Genomic DNA, 19,084 nt, shown 5'->3' on the forward strand with positions numbered 1-19,084 from the left:
TGTCCAGGATTGTTCCCTGCTGGTGTTGTGCGATAGTGCAATCGCACCTGCATCCGAGGTTCTCGAGGACCGTGTGCCGGATTACCATGGTTTCCTTCCCCTGCTTACTTTCTTCTAACGTTCTGATTAAAGCTTCAGATTTGGAACCTGCATGTCGCTTGCGCAATATGTACGTTCTGTAGCCTGCAAGCTTCGGGAAGAAGAGCGTCGGTGGCACGCGATCTTATTCTTAACGCCTGAGCTTAGTGTTTGTTGTTCAACAGTCTGATATACAATATAACGCAAGAACTCTTGGGTTTACCCCACTCGGAAACTTGAATCCCGGTCTAGCTTACATATGCTACGTGGATGGATGGACAACGCAAAACATTAGGACAGCCTTTCGGCACCACAGTGCGTCGTCTTTTTAATAGAGCAGAATTGTCAACTATGGCTGTCGGATTTCGTCTGACGCGGCGTTGAATACAGAGCATTATGCTTGTCTGGCGCGTGCAACTGTACGTTGTTTCCACTCGCTAGCTTGATTTCATCGGGTAGGAGAGTTAAGACTGCTGCCTTTTGGTCCCAACCTAGCACCGTCAGAAGTTCGCAACCCTACAAATGTTAGTGTTATCGGGAAACAATTCTCCCGATGGCTATACCATTCTCGCTGAAAAACAAGCGACATGCAGATAAGCCAGACGACCAACACCGGCAAGTTTGGATTGAGAAAGTGCAGTAGTGCTCTGCTGCGATCTGCTGGTTGTATGACGAGCTAGCGTGCGGAACGCGGTTTGGTTTGTAGCTTGAAGAGCTGGCATAAAACATCAAACCGACAACTAGACTTGTCCACGGGCAATTCACCATCCAACTATTTTCCAATGTCGTGAACACTTGGCCCCAATTATACTCCGGCGCCGTCTTTCAGTTCTTGCGCGAGCCTCAGCAGATAGAAGCGAGATATGTCAGATGGGAGACCGTCAAACGACCTCACCATCTTCTGAATGTCAGTTCTGGCTTTCTCATAGGCCTGCAAGTCACGGTTGCCGTAGACGTCTCGACCAGCAGCATATCCTCTGGGCAGGCTGCGGAAGAATACATTGACTGCAACACTGACTCCGCCAGCTGGAGAAGCAGTATGCAGCCACATCGGTGGGATGAATAAAATATCGCCACTGCTCAGCACAGCTTCTTGCGGCGACGTGTGTGGAATTGAGACGACAGAGCCGTCTTTGATATTCTGGAAAATATCGATGGTAGAGCTAGAGGCTCCTGGTGGCACTTGCAAGTATTGCACGTCTGTGGGAGGGAAGAGGACCAGTCTCCTCTCCCCTCGGATTTGGCATAAGACGTTCGCCATCACCTGCGCATAGCGATCAACCACTCTGAGCTTCCATCCCGCTTGTTTTGTAGTTGGACTTACATCGTAATGGAGCCACATAGTGACCGGCCCCGAAATTCTTAACGGAGAGCTGTGGGCATTCTCTGTCACGAATGAAAGTGCCTCGGGGAGTTTAAAGTCATCATTTAGACCAGGGAAATCCGCGGCAAGGTTGGCAGGAAGTTTGGACGGTTGTTCAGCGGAAATGCTTCGGAGATACTGGCGACCACCTGCATGAACCTCGTCCAAAAAGTCCCCGAAAGTCTTGGTCACATAGGAGAAATTCTTCGCCTGGAAATTCATGTTTTCCGACCGGCCCTCATGAACCACGACCTATTCACGAATTCTTAGATGAATGGGTCCCGGGTTGTCTCGACTCCGTCTTACCTTGCGATCACTTCCCACAGCATCTGCCAGATATCCCTTCGTCCAGAGTTCGGTGCAAGGCCCAATGTCTAAACCCTCAATGATCACCGGCTTGCCATCAGCCAAGATCTGCTGAAATTGCTCCGAGGTGTCGACTCTTGTACGACGAATGGACGAGAGTTTCGGAGCGATGCTGCAGCCTGCGATTTGTAGAACGTCCGGAGACCCGACAGCTTTCGAAGCATGCGCAGCTTCAGGAACAAGAGTCCAATCGTTCTTGGCTGTAGAGCCTGCCGGCTTCAGAACCCAGCTCCCTTCCGTCCAGAATGTGCCGAACGAGAAGCAAACTGCGCCACCTCCCAGTATCAAAACCTGGCCAGGGTCGATCGCACAGGCCACATGGCCGACGAGCAACGGTCTAGGACCCTGCAATTTACCCCCAAGTCCTATCGCAGACAGAAACTCGTGGCGTCGGGACGACTCGTTTTGAAGGCATTTGAGCAGCTCTCCTACGTCAAGCAACATGATTTCACATTCATATGGGACGATCTGTCGAGGAATAATTCCACCGACTATGGCCATCCCCCAAGAAGTCCGTGTGACTGTGGCTCCAAATCGGTGGATGTACTGACTCAGAGATGTTTGTTGCAGGTGCCCAGTATGATCGGTCAACTCGAGAAATACTGTACCGTCACTGCGCTGGTGTATCTTCCATATGCAAAAGTCTTCAATGATGGTTCCGTCCGAGCCAATGCCTCCAAACAGGACGCCTGTTGTCTGGTTGATGCTCTCTAGACAGGCCCCGAATCGAGCAGTAGGTCTTGCGCCTTGTATCTCAACTTCCTGCCATCCGTTACTGTTTGTCTGCCATAACAACCAACTGTCAAAGATAGACCCATCGCTAGATTTCCCGCCGTAAACAAGGACCGAGTCCGAACCTGTCTCAAGGGTAATCTTGACCGCACTGTGTCTGAAGCGAGGAGCTGGGAGACTCTGGGTGGACTGCCACTGCTTTCCCTGTCGCAGCCAGCAATCTTGAAATGCATTCGCTGGTGATGCTCTCCCACCGATGAGCAAGCAGTCACCACCGCTCAGGCTAGTCACGGTGTGACACATCCGCGCAGAGACCTCTCGTGGAGGGAATGGAAGTTGAGGGTTAGTCATACTCTTGCACTTGCTGTAGAGATCTGTAGACACCTCGCGAGTCTGGCGGCCTAAACCTGAATGGTGACCCATAGAATTTTCACTGTCGGGGATGAGGGCCCCGAACCTCCTCTGCCCGCCTTTCGGGTCGTTGGCCGCAAGCAGCACATATTGTGAGGATACATCTGGCTCCTTGATGAATGCCGGCGTCTTTTGTGACTCCTGAACCAAGGTATGTGGTTGCGTAGAAGCGACGAGCAAGAAGTAATGCGACGCAAAGAGTGCAAACTCTTCCCACTCATCGAACGGTTCGACAGTATCTAGCCATGCTCGTAGAGAACTTCCGACGAATTCCTTATCTGACCAGAGATCCCAGAGGCTTCTAGCCTGCGCATGTGTCCAGCCGGCATTTCTAAATCGCTGTTCTTGCTCACTCAGTGAAGGATATTCGTGGATTGAGTACAAGGGCGCTCCGAGTTTGTTGAAGTGCTTCATCATTGTTGAAGCAAAAGGATGATTGGGTCCGTCAGGGAAAAACTGTTCCAATATACAGAACTGGGAATCTGAATACCCTGTTAGCTTGACGGCAATTATATGGAAGATTAGCGGTATTAACCATTGTTGAGCTTTGAGGCCCAGTCCAACACAGCATTGGCAGACTTGACATCCATATAGGTCAGGGAGACCTCTGCCAAGAACAGAATAGAGCATTCAGACGGAAGAACCTCTGTCTTCAGCACATCATCTAGCTTCTTGAGGTTCTTCAGATCACAACCAATGGCCAAGTATTGCTCGCTGCGGATCTGGATTGGACTTTCATCCGAGAGAAATTCTACATTCTCGAGAAGCTGGGTAATCTCGTCTGTCTTGTGAATGGCCGTCTTCTTATTGACCATAAGCTTCTCATAGTCGATATCCACGAACCTCGTGGTACTACACAAGGATTTATCGGTACTCAGGAGTATGAACGGTAATGGATCACTACGATAGCCCAACTTAGCATACGACTCACGCGGACATTTCCCCTTCGTCCGATCGGCACAGCGGTAGTTCTCTACGACTCACAATCCACATCCAAGATTCAATACGAATTTGGGTTTATCTGACGGCTGCTTCATGAACCGTCGAACCGACTCCGCCATAGCATGCATACGAAGCCAGTATCCACGATTGATCAAAGGCGACCGTCTCTGGGGTTTCTTCACGAAATATTTGAAGAAATGGGGCTTGGGGTAGTATAGTAATTCGACGCTCCGCTTGGACACAATGCTGCTATTATTAGTCTAGGTAGAAGGAGTCAGTGATATGTGCGCGGAGTCGGCTTCAGAACGACTTACTCCCATCACCAAATCGGCCTCTCGTTCGGCCTTGGTGCTCACTCCAGCCGTAGCTGGTTTCTTTGCAGCCTTCATTGTAGATTCAGCGACCAACAAAGGACAAAAGAAAAGACACAGTCACAATCAGTAAATTGTGAAATCACTGTTCATCCATAGAGGGGCCTTGAGAACCAAAAAGTTTACCCTTACTGCGGAGCAAGATGTGGCCCAAGCGTCCAATGCTCGCTTAGCGCGTTTCGCCCAATTGTAGAGCGAACCGCGGCAGTGAAAGCAGTACAGGCGATCCCCCGCGATCCTCCGCGAATGAAGAGCTAGTTCCCTGCCAAGTTCCAAAGACACCGCTCTGGTTTGAAATGACGACAGTGTCCACAGCTTTTTGAAGGAAGTCTGCTTTTACGTCTGTATATGAGATCAACGGTTCCAGTATCTCCCGAGAGACCCGAAATGCAAACCCGGCGCTGTTTGTGACGGACCCGATCTGCTATGAGACCCCGTTGATCTGCTCTTGCATCCCCATATACCGTTTCGGAGCGTGATTCAGCCGGGTAACCTGTCTGTTCTAGTGTCGCCGGACTATCAGAGTATACAGGACAGATATTGGATCGATCAAAGGACATATCAGGCGGGTTGGTTAGCCTGTCGGGTTCAAAATGGCAATGAACTTCGTGACCTTCAACCAAGACTACAGCTATCTGGCTGTTGGTAAGCGCCCCTTGGAACTCTTCAAGCGCATGCGCACTCTCTAAGGCTCTGTGCTTCCTCCATTAGCGACCTCGAAGGGTTTTCGCATATTCACAACCGACCCTTTTGCGAAGAGTTATGAGACGAAAGAGGGAAATATTGCCATCATCGAGATGTTGTTCTCGACATCTCTTGTTGCGCTCATCCTCTCACCGCGTCGTCTTCAAATCACTAATACTAAGGTTCGTAGTTCATCACTGGACATCTGTACATTCTTGACCTCCCGTTACCCGAGAGAAATAAGGGACAGAGTCATGCTGTTGAGTGCGCTTTTGCTTTTCGGCATATGCTGACGCTTTCTGCTTGGCTATTTGCCTTATATAGCGCCAATCTACGATATGCGAGTTAACCTTCCCCACGACCGTGCTGGCGGTCAAATTGAATCGAAAGCGACTCGTGATTGTCCTTGAAGATCAGATCTATCTTTACGACATCCAGACGATGAAACTGCTCTACACCATCCAGACGTCGCCCAACCCCAACGGTAAGCGATGTAATCCACTCCTGCCGTTACTCGAGCGTTTTTCTAATGCCAGTCAGCGATTTGCGCGCTATCGCCGTCCTCTGATAATTGTTATCTCGCATACCCTCTTCCACAAAAGGCGCCGCCTTCTTCGTTCAATCCGCCGTCTCATACTCCTCCGGGGAATACTCACGTATCGCCGACGAGCGGAGAGGTTCTGATATTCGATACTTTAAAACTGGAGGCCATTAATGTCATTGAAGCTCACCGATCTCCGCTGGCTTGCATCACGCTCAACAATGATGGCACTCTGCTGGCCACCGCTTCCGACAAGGGAACCATAATCCGCGTCTTCTCCGTTCCTGACGGCCACAAGCTATACCAATTCCGACGCGGTTCGATGCCATCGAGGATTTTCAGTATGTCGTTCAATACCACATCGACCCTGCTTTGCGTCTCCTCTTCTACGGAGACAATACACCTTTTCAAGTTGAGCCATCCAACATCATCTCCAGATGCCTCCCCTTCGTCTTCCTCTCCTGTGGGTCGTGACAGGTCCCTCAGTCAAAGCTCCTCCGGTTATTCTCCTGACCGCGGCGACCTGACGGGAGACATGGGCTCATCGGATTTCCCCTCCCGGAAACACAATGGAACCATTATGGGTATGATCAGACGGACCTCGCAAACTGTTGGCAGTACTGTCGCTGCCAAGGTGGGGGGTTACCTTCCGAAAGGAGTCAGCGAAATGTGGGAGCCGACCCGCGATTTTGCTTGGTTCAAACTGCCAAAGCCAAACCAGACTTCTGGTGGCGGCGGGAACAATGGCCCTCTCCGTAGCGTGGTTGCTATGAGTAGCAACACGCCTCAGGTCATGGTGGTTACCAGCGATGGTAATTTCTATGTCTTCAGCATCGACCTCTCAAAGGGCGGCGAAGGTACGCTGACAAAACAGTACTCGTGAGTTTACCAGTCCAAACATTTTCAAACGTGATATTGACCAGTGCTACAGGGTGCTTGAGTCGAACGATCGGCTGGGAAACTCTGTAACGGATTACTAAATCTCCTCCATTTGATACCACTCTTTTAGCGGCAGTTCATCTCCATTTCTCTATATATTGATTTTCAAGCGGCGGCTGTCACTCTATGCTCTCCTTTCTCTTTCTCTTTTTGGCGTCAGATACACCCAAAGCTTTTCGCCAGTAAAGGAACAACCCTGAATTTTTTATGACACACTTTTTAGCCCTTAGATACTTGCCAATGATTCTATGCACCTCACTACATGAGATAGTCCAATTCAGCTCAAATCGGGCCCTCCACTTGCAGCAGTCGATATCACTACCGTATGTCACTCATACACTCGCAAAGCAACCTCTGCGTGCTATTCATTCAATGTAGTGCAGTGTTATACATCCCACGATATCTCACGGTCGACCATCTGAGGACCTTGTATACAAGTCACATGACATAGGGCGGTGCTGAGAATGAAAACTATCCCCGAAGGATGACACGGCGAATTTTCCCAAAAAAACAAATTCATACGGAGAGTCCAAGAATTGAGTTCCTGATCACTAGGTCAACATCCCCGCAAGTGCTCAGATATTGTTGACGTAGTCAGCATCTGCCGAAGTGGCAGGACAATATGAATTCCGACGATCCAACAGGAGATCAGGCTTCAGCCGAACATGTCAAGAAGCCCACAAACCGCTCGCGGGAACATAAACGTAGAGCAAAGAGCTCAAATCCCCTCCGAAGAGGCATACAGGATTTTGTAACAAGACATTTCCCTTCAGACGACCTCGCCAGACATGGTCTATCTCTAGAGAACCTGGAATCAGCCCTTCCAAAACGGTTCACAGTGTATGAACCACTGCTGCTGCTGCCAGTGAACGCGCTCAGCGATCCTCCAGCCTGGGGCTCGCTTTACGCAAGCCTAGATAGCCAAAAGCGGACGTTTCTCTTCGAGTCGATATCTAAGGCATTCGGGCGGACGGGCGTTACACATATTGCAATGAATGCGCCTATCGCGCCTACGAACACCCAGGGAGGGGAGAACAGGATGCGCAGCCCTGCGGGACTGGTTCCTCTTTACGGAGACTTTGGCGCGGCGCCGCGTGGGGATGGCGAGAGTGCGCAGCCGACGCGGGAAGACTTGCAGCGTGCGTTCTGGGTGCAAACTATGCAGAATCAAGGGATTGTGCAGATCTGGGCGCCGCTTTACACGATGTTTTCTCGAGGGAACATCACAGAGAAGGCTCGGATTCTGGGTCAAGGGTCTGTGTTTGAAGGGCTTGATGAAGGTACCCTTAGAGAAAACATCGACGGCATCAGCGTGGTTGATATGTATGCGGGGATTGGGTATTTTGTCTTCTCGTATCTGAAAAGGGGGGTGAAGAGGGTCTGGGGATGGGAGATCAACGGATGGTCAGTCGAGGGTTTGAGGAGAGGTTGTGCAGAGAATGGCTGGGCGTGTAAAGTGGTTCAAGTTGGGAATGATGGAACATTGAGTGAACCGATTCCATTTCTGATTGACAGTCTTCAAGATTCAGACAGGGTGATCTTGTTCCATGGGGACAACAAATTTGCCGCTCGCGTTATGAGTGAAATCAGAGGGCGCATGCAGCGCCGAGATGCATGGAATAGAATTCGACATGTCAACCTAGGTCTCCTTCCTTCATCCAGCGCTGCTTGGAGGGACGCTTGTGCAATGATCGATCTACAGCTGGGAGGCTGGATACATGTGCATGAGAACGTGGATGTGCAACATATTGATGCGAAGAAGCAGGAAATCATCACTGAGATTGGCAGATTGAGAGCACTAGCCTTTCCAAGCGCTGTTCAGCAGCCTATTGAATGCCGTCATATCGAGCATGTCAAGACATATGCTCCAGGCGTTATGCATTGCGTCTTCGACATCAAGTTGCCTTCGTTCGGAGAGGCACCTTCTACGAGACTCGAGCTGAGCCGGATATCGAAGCAGTCTCAATACTGAAGTCAGACGTTACGGCGAGAGAGTGGCTATCGCGCCTCATGAGAACGAAATTCTCGCTCACCCGTGAGTTCCAAAATGAAGAGTATAGATTTCACCAGCTCATGTCGTGTAACCGACCCGCAGACTCTCTGATAACGTGTACATATATACAACACAACAGATATCAAACTGTACATCTCTATGTTCGTCTGAGGAATTTCTGTGGAATGTTCGCCTCGACAATTGCCGTCCGCTCCAGTTGTTCAAGTCTCTCCGCGGCATCTTCTTCCTCGTCATGTCTTCGGAAATGCTCGATATCTTCCGGATGGTTGAGATCTTCTAACTTCGCGTCCTCCCCGTGAAATTTCTCGAAATGATGGATCTCATACTCGTATTCGATATCACCATGATGTCCAGGACCGAATCCGAGATCGGGTAAGCGTTTACCGGCCGAGATGAGACGCATCCAGTTGTCGCGAGTGATAACCCCTGAATTCCCTGTGTCGAAAAGCGCAAACACGTCGCGAAGTGCCTGTTTCTTGCGCTCCTCAGTCACCCCAGAATTTGAATCGCCGTCCATGCCATATGTCTTTCGGACTTCATCAGGGGTCCATGCGCCTGAGGAATCGTAGTCGTGGAGGGTGAAGAAGGAACCAGCGTCGAAGGAATCGATGTGGTGTTCCTCTGTCGAATAAATTGTCAATGGTTATTCCCCAATGGAATAATGACGACGAATAAACCCTACCTTGCATATGGCGAGTCGCCCAGTCTGAGGAAGGGTTCTGCTCGCTCGCATGCGATCCATGAGCATTGGCGAAGCTGTTGCTCAAAGCCAGCAGCGCAGTAGCAAGGCCAATGGAGCGGACAAGCATTGTCGACAAAGCTGCTTGGATGACAATCCCAAACACACAAGATATACAAATCCCAGATACTTATAGATCAGAATGTATCCAGTATTAAAATTGTAAATAATGATAAATGAGACGAGAAACAGATCAATGGCTTGTCCACATCTCCTCAACTACTGGGCTGTTTGCAGTGTTTGTATCTGGGCCGTCGCCTTTTTTTCCGGCTTGAGAAAGAAATCCGCATCCATCGTCCCATCGCCAGGATCTTGGACTCGCCCATCGACTAACTTGGCCCGCTCTATTTTCAGAGGCCATTGAGCCGGGAAGACATCTCGACTGACGTCGACTCGACCCCCGTATGCTTTATGCGAACGAGTTCCGCTTAGAAATGCCACGATAATGCAAGGTCTATGGTCCCGCGTTGCTCCGACGCGGTCGACCTGTCGATGCGTTCCCTGCCTCAGTACCAGCGCACCCGGGATAACGTCCCGAGCAGCAACCGCAGCAAGCAAAAGACGCCTTCGTATAGGGAATTCGGTCACGGCGCTGTACACCAGTATCTTTGCTGCCGCAGCTTTGGCAGATGCTCGGGCCAAGGACAAGCGCCGACATGAGTGGGCCGAGAAGATCGCAGCCGTGAAGGAGGAGGTGAACGAATTGGTGGATGAAGAACATCGACTAATAGAAGCCATTCAGGCTCGGAGGTCGCGTACACTGTCACAAGGAGCTTTACAAAAACGATCATTTACGACCTTGAGATCTATACCAACGCTCAGAAGCGACCAATGGCTCCGAAGGAATCCTCCTCGTCGTTTTGTCCACGCAGCACAAGATCCTGAGCTTGAGGACAACGAGGAATTAATCCTCCAAAAGAATGAGTTCGAGGGAGGCACTCAAGGAAAACTTCAGGAAATGGTTCAGGACGATGATGGAGATTTAGATGACGACAGAACACTGCTGGTAGATGGTTTCTTCCCTGAAGATGTGAACGTTCCGAAGTGGCTATCGGACAATACAATTCGACTGAAGGCCATCCGGAAACTTGCAGTGAAGCAACTAGCGATACGACTTTTACTTCGCGAGTCAATCGCACACAGTTACTCGGGTATTGTGATGGACCACAAGGCCGACTTTGAGATGCCCCGACTTAATTTTGCAGAATTGTTGTCTGAACTGAACAAAATTCGACGCAGGATTCGCCTTCTGAAACTCACTGAGAGTGCATACTATGACGATCTGGCACATGATCTCCGCGTACGGTCGACCAAGGAGCTGAATATGGAGCGTGCAAGACTCGACGATGAAGGAGCTCGAGATGTCTCGTTGTTTCTCAGAAACAAAATGTCGATACAGGAATTGCTTCTGCGATTAGCGAACAATCTACTTCAATCCGTGGATCCTGATCGACCGTATTTCATGAAGCTGATGATATTAGCTTTCACCAGGTCCATGCAAAACGATCTTACGGACTTGGTGCTCAAGACGGTGTTGCCGCACAAGTTTCCATTGAACTCCTCTCTCATCATTTCAATTTTGACCTACTACAAGAAATCTAAAAACCTCAAAGCGTTTGATTCGTTCCTGAAAGTGCTCCGGGGTGAAGGCTACCCGGTGGATCTGGGCAAATTGGGATTTTACAAAAAGATGGTCGTCAATGGCGTGGAAATAACTGTTCCCCCCGTGGCCAGTGCTAATCCTGTCATCTATACGACGTTGATCACAGCAGCTTTGCGCTTCGAACAACCGGGTCGAGCTGATGCCTGGCTTCAAGCCGCGAGGAAACACGGCTTCACAGACGATTTCTCGACCCTGTACGCCTATCTGAAGTATTATGCCAAAAGGGCTGACTGGGAAAACGGGTTGTATACACTCAGGAGATCGCTTGCCTTCATAACTGGTTCAACGCTACACTCCGATCGGCATATCGAGAGACTGATTGTGCACATGGTGCAGCTTTGTGACTGGTGCGGAAAATGGGACGTATCCGATGCTATCATCTCAGCCGCAGTCGACAGCGGCTTCGACTGGAGTTCCGCGAGCCAACATCAACAAGACGTCCAATTTGGCCGAGATCCTCGCATCCATTATTGGCAGAATAGGGTCGATCAAACGACAATAGAGAAACGAACTAGGCCTGTATGGGAAAAGTCTTTTTCCTTTGCCAAGCTATTTGGGGAGCAATTAGAGGATCTCGTTATATCCGAGGAACAGGATCCCGCCGCCCACTGGCAGAGCATGGTTGCCCTGCATTCTCGGGAAGTGCTGTCAGCTATGTCTGGCCCTCTCCGTAAACTCAAAGACGCACAACCGACCGATCCAGCTCCGCAGCCGATGCTCAGTCCTGACGATAACAACTTCGTTGAGCATGTCGGTTCCGACTATCTTGAAGAATACGAAATATCCGCTGAGGAGAAGACGACGCAGGAGGAAATCGACTATCTGAAATCGGAGGTGCAGCAGTTGAAGCAAATGATTTCGCATCTACGTTTCAGGCCAAGCTGGCGGGCGAAACGTCAGGATGTCTCAACTGTGGCTTCCACCGGCGACAGCATAGACCATCCAGAGGGGAAACAATACAACTTACAGAGCCCCGCGATTCAATGAAAGTGGTGGATCCGAACCGGTGGCCGCAGCGGAATGATCATTCGAGATAGTGATCGCACGCCTTGCTTGTAATAATACCTCAAATTACCTGTATAATATTGTGTCGTATAGATATAGGACTTGGAATGATGATGCCCTAACATCTGCTTCACCATCCTTGATGGGTTCTTGAGTTATGAGTCGCAGAAATACTTCTACCAGACATTCGCATTATTAGCTTTTCAAGCAAGTTGTACTCTCTCTACAATCATCAGGGGGCATATAATGACGTCTAGAATTCGAATGCCGCCGGTATACATACATGTCAGGCAAGTCTACTCAAGAATGACTGAAGTGAAGACGCCACCATGAAATAAAAGAAATGGGGAATCTATTTTATTCTCGAAACCAAGATAATCTATCGTCTCTTTGCAGAGTCTCCGCGCATCTTCTCTTTGCGCGAAAGTCTCTCTGCGGCGCGCAGCAAGGAAGATCGGATCTCGCCTTTAGGGAAGGTTGAGATATCGTAGTATGTGGGAGCGATATCCTAGAAAGGGGCTGTTAGTACATCCTCGCTCAATGATACTGTGGGGCGGGGGGAGGGGGAATGGGGGGCGACATACAAGGAGCCATTCGGGTTTGACAGCAGTCACAGTCCGAATGTAATTCTTAGTCGTGAGGACGAATTCGTTATAGAGGACCCACTCGGCATCATAGCTGAGGACGGTTGACGGGTGCAGAAGGACACTCTGGTTGTCCTTGACGGTCGTATAGACACTCTTTCCCTGTGGTTCCTTCTTTGCGACCTGCATGAAGAATCCCGCGCACAGCGCACGCCGGATGTTCTCGTAGTATTTCTTGTCTTCGAAAGGAGTCGAGATCATTTCCAGCTCCTCGCGCTCCATGATCCTCAGGAGCTGCATACGAACGTTGTCTGCCGATTGGAGAGATCTGAGGGAGAGGAAATGATCATGACACCATTGCTTTGGATTCTCCTGGGTCTCTGCGCTCTTGAAGGCATGATAGGCGTTCAAAAGAGTGAGGTGGTCACCATCAGGATGCGCAAAGAGATTCTTCATCTCGTCGGCGCGCTTTCTCTGAGAGGCGGGTCTCACAAAAATTTGAGGAACCGAAAGCAGAGCTGTGATCGACAGAATTTCATTTGAGCAGTAGAACTCGGGAGAGCTGATCAGCATGACGGCAAGCGCGGGATCAAGAGGAAACTCGGAGGCAAGCCGGCCCAGCGGTGTCAGATTACCCTCGTCATCGAGGCAAGCCAAATAATTCAACTCTTCCAGAGCTCTCATGAGTGTCTCAGGAGCGGGAGGATCCATCAGGTCAAAATGAACGAGATCGTCGATTCCGAGCTTCTTCAATTCTAGCACAGTCGACGAAAGGTTAGATCGGAGAATTTCGGGATAAGTCTGATCAATCAACTCCTTCTTGAAGGCGCCCTCCGTGTAGAGACGGAAGCATTTTCCGGGGCGCGTACGACCCGCGCGACCCGCTCTTTGTTGAGCGGAAGCCTTGGAGATGGGAGACACGAGAAGTGACTCGACACGAATCCGGGGGTTGTAGATCTTCTGTTTCGAGAATCCCGGATCCACAACGTACACGATTCCATCGATGGTAAGAGAAGTTTCCGCAATGTTCGTCGAGACAATCACCTTACGGCCAGGACGACCGCCTGGTCTGCGAGGGGGAGGAGCAGGCTCGAAGATACGCTGCTGCATATGTGGGGGCAGACTGCCGTAAAGCGGATAGACTTTCAGGGGACCAGCGTCGGCTTCTCTCACCATCTCGTCCGCCTCGAGCGATATCTTGCGCGCAGCATCTTCGATTTCTTCCTCACCGGTCAGGAACAGAAGGACATCACCATCCGGCTCTGTGGCGTGTATTTGGAGCACAGTGCGGATGGCTGCTTCCACATAATCTTGCTCCGGTTCGGGAGTATAGAAGATTTCGACGGGATGAGTACGACCGGGGACGGCAAGTAGAGGAGCGTCGTTGAAATACCGCTGGAACTTTTGCGCATCCAGGGTGGCGGACATGATAATGATCTTCAGATCGGGCCGACGCTGCACAACTTCTTTGAGAAGACCCATAAGCACATCGGTAGCCATGGTTCTTTCGTGAGCTTCGTCAAGAATAATTGTGCTGTAGCGCGTAAGGTCATGATCATGCATGGCTTCTCTCAGAAGCATACCATCCGTCATATACTTCAGGCAGGTCTTGGAACTCGTCATGTCCTCGAAACGGATACTGTAACCAACTTCCTCTCCAAGCTTAACATCCAATTCAGCAGCCACGCGCTGAGCAACGGACATGGCAGCGACTCGACGAGGCTGGGTACAAGCGACCATTTTGCGCTGGGTTTGCGGCAGATCATCGTACAAAACGAACTGGGGAATCTGTGTAGTCTTTCCGGAACCAGTCTCACCGACGAAGACTAGAATCTGGGACTGCTGGTAAAGCCGCAAAAACTCATCTCTTGAATATAACCGTCAGTTATTTATAACCAAAATTCCTCACCTGAGTTTAAACTGGGCTTACCTCTGTTGGTGCACTGGAAGATCACGACGAGTCTGCAAGATAGAGAAGTACTTGCTGGAGAAAGGTTGACCAGTAAAAGGGCTGACCTCTCCATCCTCTATCTCCTTTGCCAGAGCTGCTGTCGTCTGGTGTCTCTTCAACTTCGCGAAAGCGGCATTCGTCCCTGATGAGCTCGAGTTGCCGTTGGTAGACGCATCCGCATACATATGAGCCAGGTAAGGATTGTTCCTGGGATCCGTCTCTGTCTTGTCCATCTTCTGACGCTTAGCACGCGAGCGATCTTCAGAGTCTGAGCGCGAATCGACCATGGCGATATAAATCCTGCAAAAGAGTAGAGTTGCGATAGTGAATGAGATCGCCTCTGTGGACGAATTCAATCATAATCCTACTTTGGATTATCGGGGCGGCAGAATAATAATTTTGGCAATCGTTGAAGGAAAAAAGGAGTCTAACCCAGATAGGCAAATGTCGCCGCCACAGTTCTCTCACCGCCTGGGGATTCTGCCACGCCCCTCCCCACAGAAAGGAAAGGCAGGGGGATTGCCGTGTCTGTTTTGGAGCTGCCTATCTAGCGCTTGGACAATATTAATACCTGGCTGCAGCGCTCAGAAGCTAGGAGGCTCCTTGACTGAGCGACTGGCCCCTACCACTTGTTCCCTCATCGCATATATGTGCTCCTGAAGTCGCATTGGGGAAAACAGGTTCTATTTGTCAATTGATCTAAAATGCGGGACTAATCTTCTAGACATATATTGTTTTAAGATCAACAATCATCTCAGCATTTGGGATCCTCGACAGCTCGTGGATTGGTCTTCCCAAAATTACTCTTCTCCGAGAAACTCCAGAGCGTGCTGTTCTGTGTAGTTTGTGAAGATGGAGTCAGAAGATTTGGCCCCCGCATTCTGCGTTGGTCAACATGAAAGCAACCGTACCATACCCATCACCACGCAGATTGTGCAGTCGGCACACGAAAGTAACGTATGTATCCATCGATCTGCAAGACACCTGAATTGTCTGACCTGCTAATTCTTCGGTGTTAGTATGATATGCTTACGACGCCGATAACCACTCCTCATTTTCACTCTCGAGTCCTCAGTCTGCTCTCCGGTCACTTGTCTAAGTTGCAGGTAGTATCGTCTGATCCCAATGGTACTCTGGCGACGACTGCGAATACGAGACCTGTGGTCATCCCTCCACTTGGCCCGTCAGACACTCATCTCACTCCGAACCAAACGATGAGCCAGTTGATGGGTGTCACTAGCCCTTGGATTGACCTTTGTTCCCCCGATCCATTGATTGCAGATATCTCCCGTCAAGTTCTTATGTTAGAAGTGGCATATGCAGCTTTCTGCGGCATTGGATATCTCCTGATCCCGGGTCCGAAGCTCCACCATGGAAATATGCACTCAGAAGGCTTGATTTTCTACGCGAGGGCAGTTCAGGATGCCATTAATCTTGGTCCATACATTCAGTTTCATATTTGGCTGAGAATTGTGGACAACCCAGATCTGGAAGTTGATAGTATGGGTGACCTCGCTCCTCTTGCCCGTGATGAGTTCCTCTGCGGTTCCGATGATGGGCAGTCGCTCAAGGTGGACCTGTTTGGAGCTTGGGATGCTTGGGACGTAATTAGAAGAACCTGTAAATATCACACGAGACTGTTCGTAGGTAAGAATTTATTTTTCGTTTCTGCAGCCCTTGATGCGTTCTTACGTCTGTGACTATTTCCAATTTGCCCTGTTGCTGAAACCTATACCGACAGCACTATCCTTACCAAAACAACTTCCTCCAATGTCCGTCCAGTCTCGCTGGCATTCCGAGCCTGTTCACCTGCTTACTATGGACGCCAATACTTTTATCAAGAACCAGAAGGGCTACCCTGTCCTATCGAAAGCGCACCAGGCATTGATTGCTAAATTCATGCGTCTTCGGACGCCCCCGTGGATTCTTCTCTGCGACGTTGGCCCTATTCCGGGAGTAGAGGAAAGTGAGGTGTCTGAGGCGACTCAATCGAACCTGTCCAACTCTGAATATCCAAGCCTTTCGCAGGCCGCGGTCTCGAGTAAGAAGTTCATTGATCCGACACCTCATTTGTCATATATCAGAAATCTCCAGCAACGCCAACCGCCTCGCTCTGCGATCGAGAGATTTGGCATGGGTTATCAAGATTACCTTCAGGCGCCACTGCAGCCCTTGACGGTCAATCTGGAGAGCATCACATATGAAGTTTTTGAGAAAGATCCTATAAAGTATGAATGGTATGAGAGAGCCATTGCGAAAGCCCTCAGTGACTGGGCCGAGCAGAAGAAACCTACCTCTAACCCTGATGGTCGGGTAGTACTCGCTGTTGTGGGCGCTGGTAGAGGGCCGCTGGTGACACGGGCAATCCGAGCAAGCGCTGAAACAGGCGTCGATATCGACCTTTGGGTTGTGGAGAAGAATCCTAACGCTTTTGTTCTCCTTCAACGCCACAATGAAGAACTCTGGGGCGGCAAGGCAACCCTTGTTCAGTCGGACATGCGGAGCTGGAAAGGTCCCCAAAGGGCGAAAGATTCCGGCTTACCCCTGGCCACAGTTGGGCAGTCTCTCGGTATTGAGGACTCGCTTCTCTATAGACCTGAACCAGATCAAAAAGGCAACACGCCGGCCCCCGAGTCTGTGAAGAGCATGACATTGTCCGACCAGTCTTCTGGTCTGATTGATATTGTGGTGTCAGAGCTACTTGGCTCCTTCGGGGACAATGAACTGTCGCCGGAATGTCTGGACGGCATCACTCATCTAGTCAATCCTGTGCACGGCATATCCATTCCGGCCTCATACACGGCCCATCTCACACCGATTTCGGCCCCTAAGCTGCATGCGGACGTTGTGAACCAGTCTGTATCGAACCCAGCGGCTCCGGAGACGCCGTACGTTGTCATGCTACATGCCATCGACTTCTTATCCACGAATCCGCCGTCTGCCGGCACCATGTCAGGCGACAGCGGCAACAGCTATATCAGTAATACTCGATCTTCTATATCGACCCTCCCAGTGCCCGAGTCTTCGACTCCTTATGTGCAGACGGCGTGGTCGTTCTCGCATCCCAACAGAGATATTCCTCCCCAGTCGCCTTTTACATCCATCATCTCTAACTCACACAATGTTCGCCGGACGCGCCTGGCCTTCCCTACTCAGAATCGTGGCGTCTGTCACGGCCTGGCCGGTTACTTCGAAACTGTGCTCTATCGTGATGTGGAGCTATCAACAAATCCCGTCACGATGGAAAGCAAGAGCGCTAACATGATCAGTTGGTTCCCCATATACTTTCCACTCAAGGTGAGAATTCATGCATGTCTTTTCCGAGAAATACTCGCATCTGACGACGGCTTCTAGACACCCCTCAACGTACCCGACAATGGGGAGATTGTTGTCACTATGACCAGGCAGACCGATGACCGGAAAGTTTGGTATGAGTGGATGGTCGAAGTGTTCGCTCTGGAACGCATTGCAGATGCTCCAGCAATTGAATTGCCCGTCATGAGCGGCGCACGGGCGGTGTCCCCAGCTACAGACGGTGCCAGCTGCAAAGACAATGGCACCGTCAAGCCACAGAAAGCCGGAAAGCACAGCGGTTTCCGACGTGTGAGGGTTGGAATGAGTGATTTGCACTCGAGTATCAAGGAAGGGTGTCTGATGTAACATGCATCATGTCACCTCCAATTCCCATGGCAATGTACGGTCGCTTCTGTGTCGGCAGACGTGAAGTGACTCGGCCTGAAATAGGGGCATCTGTGAAGCAGAAAGCTAGCGGATCAAGTGGTCTAGGATATCTACAACAAGCGGGTACTCTATCTACTGTCTACTAGGTATCTAGAAGCGGCTACCTTAAGACTAAATTCATTAGTTCCGCGGTCCTGGCCCGAGCTAACGAGAGACCTTGGCATTGAGTGCATTCATTTTTAAATGAAGCTACTCCAGCCTCCAGGCTGTTGCCAGTTTGCCCCCATTAGTCATAGGAGCTCGCAGCCTCGCTTAGGTCAAGCCATCTCAAAATCCTCGAATTGAAGTCAGCAGGCTATCCGCCAGACAGATCACTAAGGACCAAGCTCTCCTCGGAATACGACCCGTGCTAAAAGTGGAAGCCCACTAAGGCACGGAGTACATCTGTGCTACTGCTCCATGTTTCTAGCACGGAGTAACCTACATATACGAGTGGGATAAATTGTTACGTGATGCCCCTACGGCGACGCGAGACTGTGTAAGGTGAGACGGAGGCTGGAAGCCTAGAACACTAGACGCAAATCATTCTGAAATCGAGTTCAATCCGGTCCATCACTCGAGTATCAACTACCTTCAAGCTTGTGGATCTTCCTGAGCAAGGAGTAGCCAAGGCTTGGATGGTGTGCATAGTCACCGGCACTAGTAGTACTCCTAGGAAGAGAAAGTCTTGGAAGCATTGGACGGTGTGCATTGGGTGCATTAACGCCGAAATACGGAGTAATCCAGTCTCCAGTTTATCCCGATATCCAAGAGGCCGAAACAGGCTGTTGAACAGGGAAGGCGGACTGTCGCAGCTTGTTTGTTTACGGAGCACGGCATGTGGGAGCGGGCTCCACGGAGGGAGGGGATCAGACAGAGCCTATAGATAGCCACGAAAGAACTTAAGGGGCCTGCAACGTGGTTTCATTGGCTTCTGTGGTTGGCGCCGCATGTTATCTCTACCTAAACTTTTTGAATAAT

The 19,084-nt window shown here is 50.3% G+C and overlaps 7 protein-coding genes across 7 annotated transcripts; 4 read left to right on the forward strand and 3 right to left on the reverse strand.

The window, feature by feature from the left end:
• Window positions 1-883: 883 nt before the first annotated feature.
• Aspvir_003938 (tRNA methyltransferase PPM2) lies at window positions 884-4,281 on the reverse strand (the record flags this gene model as incomplete). The annotated part of the gene is made up of 6 exons (XM_043267176.1): window positions 884-1,342; window positions 1,403-1,693; window positions 1,748-3,432; window positions 3,486-3,850; window positions 3,935-4,152; window positions 4,207-4,281. 6 exons carry the CDS (start codon window positions 4,279-4,281, stop codon window positions 884-886), a joined length of 3,093 nt encoding a protein of 1,030 aa, XP_043123111.1.
• Window positions 4,282-4,856: 575 nt separating this feature from the next.
• On the forward strand, window positions 4,857-6,468 carry Aspvir_003939 (phosphoinositide binding protein ATG18; the record flags this gene model as incomplete). The annotated part of the gene is made up of 5 exons (XM_043267177.1): window positions 4,857-4,908; window positions 4,975-5,129; window positions 5,272-5,431; window positions 5,488-6,367; window positions 6,420-6,468. The coding sequence occupies 5 exons, from the start codon at window positions 4,857-4,859 to the stop codon at window positions 6,466-6,468; spliced, it is 1,296 nt and encodes a 431-aa protein (XP_043123112.1).
• A 581-nt stretch (window positions 6,469-7,049) lies between these two features.
• Window positions 7,050-8,399, forward strand: Aspvir_003940 (tRNA(Phe) (4-demethylwyosine(37)-C(7)) aminocarboxypropyltransferase; the record flags this gene model as incomplete). The annotated part of the gene is made up of 1 exon (XM_043267178.1): window positions 7,050-8,399. One exon carries the CDS (start codon window positions 7,050-7,052, stop codon window positions 8,397-8,399), a length of 1,350 nt encoding a protein of 449 aa, XP_043123113.1.
• A 178-nt stretch (window positions 8,400-8,577) lies between these two features.
• Window positions 8,578-9,250, reverse strand: Aspvir_003941 (nucleobindin SSP120; the record flags this gene model as incomplete). Its single annotated transcript, XM_043267179.1, has 2 exons — window positions 8,578-9,062; window positions 9,124-9,250. The coding sequence occupies 2 exons, from the start codon at window positions 9,248-9,250 to the stop codon at window positions 8,578-8,580; spliced, it is 612 nt and encodes a 203-aa protein (XP_043123114.1).
• Window positions 9,251-9,625: 375 nt separating this feature from the next.
• On the forward strand, window positions 9,626-11,830 carry Aspvir_003942 (uncharacterized protein; the record flags this gene model as incomplete). The annotated part of the gene is made up of 1 exon (XM_043267180.1): window positions 9,626-11,830. One exon carries the CDS (start codon window positions 9,626-9,628, stop codon window positions 11,828-11,830), a length of 2,205 nt encoding a protein of 734 aa, XP_043123115.1.
• A 397-nt stretch (window positions 11,831-12,227) lies between these two features.
• Aspvir_003943 (DEAH-box ATP-dependent RNA helicase PRP43) lies at window positions 12,228-14,670 on the reverse strand (the record flags this gene model as incomplete). Its single annotated transcript, XM_043267181.1, has 3 exons — window positions 12,228-12,356; window positions 12,433-14,299; window positions 14,363-14,670. 3 exons carry the CDS (start codon window positions 14,668-14,670, stop codon window positions 12,228-12,230), a joined length of 2,304 nt encoding a protein of 767 aa, XP_043123116.1.
• Window positions 14,671-15,235: 565 nt separating this feature from the next.
• Aspvir_003944 (protein arginine N-methyltransferase) lies at window positions 15,236-18,043 on the forward strand (the record flags this gene model as incomplete). The annotated part of the gene is made up of 4 exons (XM_043267182.1): window positions 15,236-15,340; window positions 15,403-16,030; window positions 16,125-17,680; window positions 17,738-18,043. 4 exons carry the CDS (start codon window positions 15,236-15,238, stop codon window positions 18,041-18,043), a joined length of 2,595 nt encoding a protein of 864 aa, XP_043123117.1.
• Between the last annotated feature and the right edge of the window lie 1,041 nt (window positions 18,044-19,084).

This window comes from Aspergillus viridinutans (genome assembly GCF_018404265.1).
Source record: "Aspergillus viridinutans IFM 47045 DNA, scaffold_2, whole genome shotgun sequence".
In the NCBI taxonomy this organism is placed as follows: domain Eukaryota; kingdom Fungi; phylum Ascomycota; class Eurotiomycetes; order Eurotiales; family Aspergillaceae; genus Aspergillus; species Aspergillus viridinutans.